Raw genomic sequence first — 10,578 nt, forward strand, 5'->3', positions numbered from 1 at the left:
ACTTTAGGATGCAATAACTCCTTCCCAAAAACTAATGCCATCATCGATTACAGGGGAACTTGGCTGGACAATAACCAAATCTTCATCCACCGTAAATTGGACGGAGATCCCCTCATAGTATTCCATCCGTGAATCTAGAAGAAAACACAAAATATATCATTTATAGCTGGCCAAATTAATGATAATCCAGCAAAAGAAAATTTAATTATATCTTACCGTTAGACACGTTAGGTTGAAATCAGAGTCTAATGCAACACCTGGTGATTTAAAGTCAATGAAACATTTGTTTAGACCATAATTAGTAAATGTAAGTTACATTTATTATAATAATATGTGAAGATGAAAAATTAACAATTCGAAATATTGCAGTAGTTTTCTATATTTATATATTGGAGTAATAAACTATATTTAGCATTAACTGTTTCTCTCGTCCGAAATGATGAGTCCATTTGTTGGGAAAGGAGATTCTTGATTTGACGATGCGCCTATATCCACAACTTCATAATTAAAATTATTATTAGTTACATATAAAAATGTATTCTTCTTACCTGTGTTAAACACAGTTATAGAGAGTTTATTTGATCCTAATGGTTCGGTTCCGTCACTGTCGGAGTCAGTATCATCTATGACAATTATTTTGTTGCCATGAACAAGTTCGTAACATCTTTGATTTTCCAAATCCAGTTTTGCTTTTTCCATTTCGAGGTGAACCCTATGAATAACCATCATCTCTTGGTCATTAAACTACTCCTCTAGCACCGCTTGACTTGCAACCACTGCCTCTCCTAAAAAGCCTAAAACAATTGCAAATAATTTACATTATTTAACGAAATTATTGATGAAATTAAACGCAATGTATGTAAATATTAGATTCTCTCTAATTATTAACAGAAAAACACGAAACTTAAAAGAGACAAAAAGAAAAGTATCGAGAAACTATGGTTTACCTTCGAACGACGGATCCTCATTTCCGTTTCCGAATTTATAAGAAGAGGACCTGATATTAATGTCAGCTCGGCAAAAGAACTGATAACGTGCAACATCTTCGGCTCCAATAGCTATGCAAAGAGTGAGGTCGGCGAACCAAGCTCTCACAACCATCATGACTTGAATGTCAGGTGTTTCAAGAATTGTTATCGGAGGATTTTTGTTACCATCCGGAATAAGCATCCACTCGGGAAGCCTATAAGTCATCGAAATTGGTGTTTCGATTGCGAGGTTGTATAGGCTTCGGACAATTCGTTCAAGCGAATCAAAATTTTCTGACATTCGCACGATAGCTGGAAACCCAAGATTGTTTGTCTTCCTTTCAAAGTTCCACTCTCCATTTTGATGAAGATTCCAAGCCCCATGAATGACCCTTAGAACTTGTCTAGAGTTCATCTGCAGAACAAATTAAAAAGAAAATTAGTAAACGATCGAACACTAAAACAATAAACCATATTAACGACAAACGAATTTAGATCCGTTAAATAAACGATTTCAAAAAGAATTTAAGGAATCATAGATTTAGATATAAATAGAAAAGAATAAAACGACCCATAAATGTGGTCCTACTGACCGTTTGTCCCCGTTTTGTAGCCCTAATAGATCGAAAAGTTAAGACAAACCTTTTTCATGATGTTTGGTACAAACCGTATAGATCCGATATTGTTCTTGCCTCATATGTCTCGTCGGATGCTTCTATATATAGCAAAATGTCTTATTGTGCAAAATTGATTTCGAAATTAAATGTATAAATCTGCAAAAACTATATGTCTCATCGCAATTAATGTTGAGCCGGCTACTTCCTATATTTGTAGATATCATGATGCCTGACGTAAGCAGACACACCGAACCTGCACTACTGTGCCCCGTAAAATTCATGTACTTTCTGACACCTCACGCGACTCAAATTGCTTAATCTACACACGCTCGGGTGAGAATCGACATTTCACATGTCTCACGTAACCTTTTACCTAATTTCCAAATGTTATAGCTAGTTACCTAATTACTTGATTCTTCGTGTATATTGATCATAATTTCTTTATTAAAAAACGGAGGGAGTATGAAATAAAAGCAAGAGAACAAGGAAAGCTACACGGCGATTAATAATATTAATATTTTCTGAAAATGTGCGTCATACATTATCTCATCTTCAATACCCAAATTCATGGAATAAATTCAGTAGAGATGGAGAGAGAAGATAGGATATTTGAGTTATGGTGGCCACGTGTCTTTCTATCTAACCATGCAACGACGTCGTTTAGGGAACAAAATGAGTCCCGATCCTCCCACCATCGATGACCATTCTCATAAACGGCGTGCTTTAATGGTGATGAATAAAATAGGATAGGCAAAAAGCCAAACCAAACCGAGTCGAACCAAACCAAACCCAAACGAAAATCTACTGTAAATAGTTTGGTTTAAAATTTTTCCAACCTAAACAAACCGAACCAAAACCAATCTAAACCAAACCGAGTTAAATCGAACCGAAAAACCAATGTGTTTTTGTTATTATTTGAATTAAACATACTAGCAATATACAATATACTAAAATCCGAATACCAAAGTCCCCATTAACTTTATTAATAATGTTGGGCTTTTTTAATTTCCTATTTACTTTAGTTAACTTCGGCTTGATTGTTCTTATGAATTTTTTATAGTTTTTAAAGATTTTGTTTCAGTTTTATAATAGATTTAATTTGCATAGTTTATTTTTTCATAGTCACCAACATGATGATTTCATGACCATGCGTTTATGTTTTAAAACATGATTTTTCTTAAAAAATTAAACTAAAAGAACCCGGTTAAACCAAATCGAAACACAAACCAAATCGAACCAAAACCAAAACCGAAACCGATCCAAACCAAACTAATTATGGTTTACTTCAGTTGAGAAATTTCTAGAATCGAATTGACTAAACCGAACCGAACCCAAATCGAACCGATAAAATAACCGAAGTGTCCACCCCTAGAATAAACGACAGAATGGCGATGTTAAACGGAGCCGTTTTAGACTGCTGCCTTTGTCTATTGATTACTATAATTGGCCGTAACCCATAACTAGATAGTAACCCGCGCTTTGCGCGGGATAAGAAGTCTATATTAATGTTGAAATTATATATTATGATTATGTATAACATAATGTATACTTTAAACGATAGTTAGATAGAACTAAAGGTATGATTATCATCAGGGGTGAAGCCAGAGATTTTTTATAATGAGTTCACTAAAATTAAAATTTAATATATGGTGTTTGCAAGTTTAACACATAAAATCGAAAAAAAACGTGGATCAATAACATATTATAAGCAAAACAATAACTAAGTGCAATAAAAAAAGTATAGCTCCTTTAAATTCCGAAAACATAGTTGCATAATAAAAGAAATTGAAAGTTATTTGACCCACTAAATTGTAAAGGTTGTTCCAGATGCGACCAGTACGTGAGACTTGCTGGTGGTTCGTTCCTGAAAGTTTCTTCTCATCTTCAAGGTCGTCTAATGCAGAGCTCTCATGGCGGCGAAGGTGGTGACACTCGCATGGTTATATTGCTTGCTCGAGAAGACTAATACACTAAGCCGAGATGATTTACAGTGATTCGGTCTCTTCGAAACAGAGATCATCTCATCGAGCAGTAACAAAACCGAATACGACACATTTATCTAGAAATAGATTTTTAACGTCCTCTTTCAGCAATGAGAGGCGGTTCTCAAGAACGTGAGTGCTCTGCTAAATGCATGAAAGCAGGTATGGAGAATGTTTTTTTCATTAACACTTGGCATCGTACTAAAGTTTCATCGCTTTGTCGTCTCTACGGATCTGTCGACTTAATAGCCATAGATCAGATGGGTTAGCGTTTTTAACAGAAACGTATAGAGAAATAAGGAATCTTAATTGATGCTATGATTATATTGAGAGTATTGATAAATCAACTAATCGAACTTGAAGCTGAAAGTTTATCACGTAAAAGTGTTCGTCGAGAAAAATATAGATGGTATGAAGTTTTTTTAAAGGAATGTTAGTGTGAACGCATTAAATCCACAGTTTTGGTGAGAAACGTTCTTTGCGTGACACCTAAACGGTTTCCTAAATAAAAGCTTCTCGTGAAGCCATGTCACCACGTCACATTCTTTGCCAATAAATTTTTAAGGTAAGTTTTAAAGGTGCTTCTCATCTAATATACAGGAGATAGGCGCCTGTCATCACAGTCAACGGCCATGTCGCAGCTCCATAGATTTGGCTAGTTTGCATTTTGTTCTCTTGTTCATCGTCAACTGGTGGTTTTATTTAATAGAGAAAAAAATCCAACGGATAGATCATACAATCTACAAAAGGATTGTATGACGTATGTATATTGAACACAATGAGTTTATCTTTGACACTCACTAATAAACATTTTTCTAATGAATTGCTACGTCCCGACGATCAGTGAATATTGTTTTTCTCGCCCATTTAAAAAAGAAACTCGTTCACTGTACTGTAAAATTACACATAATAGATAATCATACCGTATGGTGTTAAACAAAAAAAAAAGAAAGAAGATAATCATACCGTATGTTACATAGAAACACAAATCACCTTTTCGGGTACATAAATCATATACTCATATGTTGAGTACAAAACTTACACACATATATGGCCGTTGATATGTTATTATTCCGTTGACCTTTGTATATATCACCACTAACATACGTATACATATTATTTTGTACAAAATTCAGAATATCCATTTAGCAAAAAAAAAAATTCAGAATATCCATACTTACTTTTGCAAGTGGCAAGCTTTTATAATAATTAAAAATCGAAGTTCAAATCAAGTTACATAAACCAGTTGACCTTAATTGAAATTGACAATCAGACAATTTATAAAAGCTGATGTCTTCAAAGCTTCCCAATTTGATGGAAGAGAGATTGTACGGAATATGGTAATTACATAAATCATATTAACTCACAGAGTTTTTAATTAAAATATTCAATCTAAGTGTCATACTTGTTGAGGCAAGTGGCCCATGATTAACCTCGGTCTCTTAACTGGGGTTCTTAACTTCGAATAAGAGACGGTTCTTAGCTTTTCTTTAGATTTTAACTAAAAAAAACTATAAACCGTCTCTTAAATAACAGATATAATAACCGTCTATTAGCCGAAAAGTATAAAATAAAAAATAAAAAATGTCAAATCATGAGTTAATAACCCCGGCTAAAAAATCGGGGTTAATCATGCTCAACTTACAGTTTGTGGCATTTATTAGTTTTATAAAATATTAAAAGTTTTAGTATATTTTTGTTTTTTTTTTCACGCTAATTGATAATATTCATTTTTGGTTAAGTTTTAAATTTCAGAAAATGAGAGAAAACCAAAGATATATATATATATATATATATATATATATATATATATACATTTTTAAATTGCAATAATATGTAAAAATAATATTGAATATATTTAGGGGGAGCCCTATATTTAGTCATAACTAAGTTCAGTTAAAATATTTTATAATAACACACAAAAGTATGAACAAAAATAAAACTTAAAGAGAATAAATAAATTTCCATAAAAATAATCCCATTTCATTAAAAATCAAAGTTTAACATTAAAAATGTACTTTTTTTAACGACCAACATTGCTTATAATAATGAATTAGATCTCGACCCGCGCAACCGCGCGGATGTTTGTTTTCATTTATTTTTATATAAACATTTTGTTTTCAATTCTAAATTGGTATATATTATAATGTATACGAGGTGTTTCTATCACTTTTTAAAACATAATAATTTTAACGTATATTATTTTTATTGAATTGGTTGTTTCAAAATTTCACAACTTATTAAAAAATTAAACTTTTAGCTTCATAGATTTATATTATCGAGTATATTAAGGTTTTTCAAATATAATAATATTAGAGTATACTTGTTCTCCATCAAATAGATTGTTTCAAACTTTCACATGTGTTTATTTCTTCTTATATATTTTTTTGTTTGTTGGATTAGTATTTCATTATTGAATAAATAAATAGAAATAGAATTTGGAAAATATTAAAGTATTATCATCTCCAAAGACAATCAAACATTTCACAAAATAAGAAAGTTAACAAAAACTAAACTTAAAGCTTTGTGTATAAATTTTATAAAGAATTTATTTAAACATTTAATTATATTTTGTAAATGAACTATATACAAAAGACAAATCAATGTGAAATCAGTTTAGTTTTAAAAATATACCTGATTAGGTGTAGAAGTCTCGAGAAATATTTTTGCTCCTTGTAGTCTCTTTCAAATACGATGGTACATGATATGGAAGTAAAAATTGATAACATAGTTTTCAGATCACTTTTTTTTGCTTGGAAATGATTGATAGTTATTTAATTCCTATAATGTAGCAATATTGTGTTATAGACATATTATTTAGTTCCTATAATCTAGAAAGTGAGTTGGTTAGACCTATAATAATGATAAAATTAGAGATTAAATGTAACATGACTTTCTAGTAATATGTCCATTAGGTCCATTTTTTAAAAAAAAATCGCACATGAATCAAGGCTCTGACTTCTGTTTTAATATATAAGATTAGTGTAAATCCACATGAAGAGCGTTTATAATTGAGATGGGAGCATAAAAATGATAAGTAAAACCACATCGTTGATTACTCATTGATCGAACTAAGATGTCTGCCACCTTGATGTTTTGCCTTGGTATCCAAGTAAAGTTGCATGATTGGAATTTTGATGACCATGATCCATATCACGCACCCAGTTATGTAACTTAAATTCTTCTTGCATCCTTGGACTAAATCATGAAGTTCTTTGCAGTCTCCTTCAAATATGACGTGTTGAAATTCCTTGCACCAAGCATTCTGCATCGCCATTAGTAGTGCTTGACATTCTGCTTCAATACTGTTCGATCTGTTGCCAAAAGCTCCTTGTCCCGATCCTGTATAAGTACCATTTACATCTCGAGATACCCATCCTACTTTAGCTATTCCATCTCGCACATTCCAACTTCCATCATAAGAAGAAGAAGAAGAAGAAGAAGAAGTTAATTATTTTGAAATAACGAAAAAGGGTATTTGGTGATGGAATCGTTCGCGGGCGAGGATGAGATTGGAGGCTTGAGGAAGACGATGGACGAGTTGCTGACTCAATTTGATCCTTCCGAATCTTCCTCTGTTTTCTCCACTACAAATCAGGTTAACTCCATCGTACTCTTTTTTTTTTCTCTGATTTTAATTACTTAATTCTGATTGACAATCTGATATTATTATGTTTCTTCTGCAGCAGCACACGAAGGATCATTACTTCTTTGACAGCGCTGCAAAAATCTCCTTCTTCTTTGAAGGTATCCTTTAACCCCTAAAGCTTTTCATAGTGTTCCAATGGTGTTTTTGGCAATTCTATGCTGTTTGTATGTGTGCAAGTCTACGTTGCACGGAACCTTCATCGGAGATCCGCTTCCCGTTTCGGAACCGGAATCGGAATCGGAACCTTGTGAAAGCTTGCGGAATCTCGCTTCCAAAACGTTTCTAAAATATTCTCTTTAAAAACATGGTGAAAGCCTACGATTCAGTTTTGGAATCACGCTTCCATTTTTTGTATATCAATAAAATATAAAACCATAGTTTTAATCTATATAAGATATAAAAAATAATAGTAATGAATATTGAGTTATAAATATACAAAAAAATAATACTATAAATTATCTTTATGCATTGAGATTTTTTATTAAAGATATAGCACATATTGAAATATATTGTGTCAATTATTTATGAAGTATTAAAAATAATTAATATAATATTTTTTGGTAAACTTAATTTATGTGTATTTTTACAGTTTTAATATAAAATCATTTCAAAAATATTATAAATGAATAAATGCTTTATTTCAAATTTAAATCATATAATTTTTAGTCCTAATTTTTTTAAAAATTTATATATATATATATATGGATATACGTTTCCAACACGTACCCGCTTTCTATATTTTAAAAAATCTCGCCTTCCACGTACCCGCTTCCGTTTCCATGTAACATAGGTGCAAGTGCAATTTTACGTTGCTTGTATGTGTGCAAGTTCCCTGTTCCTAACTTTGATTTTTGTATTCGTTGAATTTGAGAATGTAAGTTTTCAGAATGCACATGTTTAGGAAACTGCAATCATTCCTTTGTAGTGACTTATTCAGGATGCAATTTTTGTAAATTTTAATCATTTTAGTTGGAATTATCTACTCGTTTTGTTATAATCTCGCCATTAGCTGCTTTTTGTACCGTAAAGAGTTGTTGTGTGTTTGAAACTCAGAAAAAGCTTTTGGCGACGATGGGGAATTGAAGCAACCAAAAGAGCTTTCTATAAACAAAGTTGGCCATGGTATTTTATTCAACATGTTACTTTAGTGTTGGGTGGAGAAACACGTCTGATAATGTTTTTTTTTGTTGGCGCAGCACTGCACGAGCTTGACCCATTGTATAAGGAATTCACGTATTCGTCCAAGGTCTCAAGTTTGGTATTATCCTTTGGTTACAGGAGACCAGTCGTCATGCAGTCCATGTACATTTTCAAAGTACTTTTTAATTTACTTCTACACACAACTTAGATCTATGGTACAATGTTGCTTCAAAATTCCATATGTTCACACTATATGTTGATTTATGTTAATAATTAATTAGGAACTGAGATTCTCATATAATATGGAAATTTTCAACTGTTATATGTTTATTTGAGCAACTTCAGAACTAGTATTTCTAGTTAAGTTAAAATTTCAAAAGCTATCTCTAGATAGTGGTCTTGTCTCTTTGGAATAATAAACCTAATATGAGTTTATCAACTATGCATTGGGGCAATTGATTTTACTAGCAACCTGGAATCGGAGGCGAAGTTGTCCCACACCAATATAATTCTTATGTGTACACGGATCCACCTAGTTGTACTGGTCTTTGGATGGCGTTAGAAGATTCCACAACTCTTAACGGTTGTCTTTGGGCGATACCCGGATCTCACAAGAGTTGGTGTCTAACCTCTATGTCTTGTGTTCTTTGTGATCTATATATTTTCACGTAGCTAAACACTCTTTTCTTTCCTTTGCTTCAGACGGTCTGGTTAGAAGGTTTGTCCGGGGTGAAAATGGTGTAACTTATGATCAGCCATCCCCATCTTACGAGCAGAAAGATTTTGTACCTATTGAAATGAAAGCAGGCTCAATAATTGCCATTCATGGTGATCTAATCCATCAAAGGTAAAGTTCGATCTTCCAATATATATGAAGTAGCTTTGCTTATTAGTTTAGATTTGGCTTAGCTCTAAAAAAATCATGTTCTCTAACTGTTTTGCATTGTGGTTTTTGGGATGCAGTTTTGAGAATCTATCTCCTAAGTCGAGACATGCCTATAGCTTACATGTAGTAGAATCTGATGGATGCAAATGGGCACAAGACAACTGGTAAAAAATTTATCTAACATTTTGTTCCATCCATTCTCAGTATTGAATCAAAACAAAGTCTTTTACGACTATTTTCAATGAATGTACTCTTCATTCTAACAATTCCTTTTTGTGCTATGATTCGAAGGAAAACACGCCTGAGCCTCTCTATTCCCCTTAATTACAAGCCAGTCGCGTTTATCAAATTTCTTCTGAACAATAATAAGAACATGGCTAATTTAGGCCTTTCTTGTGTCATTTGCTTGTCGAAATACAATTTGTTTCTGCTTGGTTTCTGTAGTTCTGTCTTTAGATTATGATCAATAAAGTGTGGCAGCGATTTACTTGATATTTCTGTGATTATAGCTTTGAATTCGTAGTAATTAGACACTGAAGAAAGTCATAAGAAGTGGCTAGACCCTAGAACCCATGAGGCAGAAGAGAGTTTGAGAAATAAATGACCATTGGATACAGCATTGTATTTTTTGTTTGTCAAGACTTTTGAAATGTTAATGTGATTTGAGGAATGGGACAAAACTATATCTGTCCTGTTGTAATTGTACTAGGAAATATAAAACGTGGGACTGATCTTTTAGGTGCAGAAACAATATATAGAGTCAATAAAAGAGTTATGGTCGAAGTTATAAATGCTTTGTGTGGTTGTCTTTAGGAATCGTTCTTCATCGTCATTTATACAAGTACATTCATGGTCTTAAATTTTGTCCATACCATTATACAAATTATAAATTCATGGTCTTAAAAATACAAAAGAAGAGACAATGTTATGTTTAGATTACATAATGCTCCAAGTGTTAGAAATATGAGAGAAGTGTTGTTGTGAAAGTTGTGTCTTTCTCATTAGCTCTCACTATCAATATATAGTGGAGGTTCCAAGGGTTTACAACAAAGGAGAGTATCTACACATTTATTACATATTGACCACAAATATCTAGACTTGGTCAAAGCTCATAAATGCTCCGGTTGAATGAGTCTTCATCTTGACTAGTCTTGGACGGATGAGACAAACCGGAGACGGGTGTAGACGGACCGGATAGTCGGGTCAGATGTAAACCTCCCTGATGGTTAATGGCAATCCACATATCCATATCATGGATTTATAACACTCCCCCTTGGATGCCATAACCATATCGGGCTTGTAATGTGCTAACGTTGCCTCATTAAAACCTCTCCCG

The 10,578-nt window shown here is 32.9% G+C and overlaps 1 protein-coding gene across 1 annotated transcript; it reads left to right on the plus strand.

Annotated features, from left to right (window-relative positions):
• The first annotated feature begins 3,677 nt into the window (after window positions 1–3,677).
• On the plus strand, window positions 3,678–9,640 carry LOC106416809 (phytanoyl-CoA dioxygenase-like). Its single transcript, XM_048767783.1, has 8 exons — window positions 3,678–3,729; window positions 7,041–7,165; window positions 7,254–7,314; window positions 8,270–8,338; window positions 8,413–8,531; window positions 8,825–8,972; window positions 9,059–9,203; window positions 9,320–9,640. Exons 1-8 carry the CDS (start codon window positions 3,678–3,680, stop codon window positions 9,408–9,410), a joined length of 810 nt encoding a protein of 269 aa, XP_048623740.1. The 3' UTR covers window positions 9,411–9,640.
• Window positions 9,641–10,578: the final 938 nt, after the last annotated feature.

Source organism: Brassica napus, chromosome C9 (assembly GCF_020379485.1).
Source record: "Brassica napus cultivar Da-Ae chromosome C9, Da-Ae, whole genome shotgun sequence".
NCBI classification, from domain to species: domain Eukaryota; kingdom Viridiplantae; phylum Streptophyta; class Magnoliopsida; order Brassicales; family Brassicaceae; genus Brassica; species Brassica napus.

Excerpts from the sequence above, each read along its gene's own strand:
- LOC106416809 (XM_048767783.1), top strand. The coding sequence starts at position 3,678 with ATGAGAGGCGGTTCTCAAGAACGTGAGTGCTCTGCTAAATGCATGAAA. Across the intron at positions 7,315-8,269 it reads AATCTCCTTCTTCTTTGAAG|AAAAAGCTTTTGGCGACGAT; the intron begins GTATCCTTTAAC and ends TTTGAAACTCAG. Across the intron at positions 8,532-8,824 it reads AGTCCATGTACATTTTCAAA|CAACCTGGAATCGGAGGCGA; the intron begins GTACTTTTTAAT and ends TGATTTTACTAG.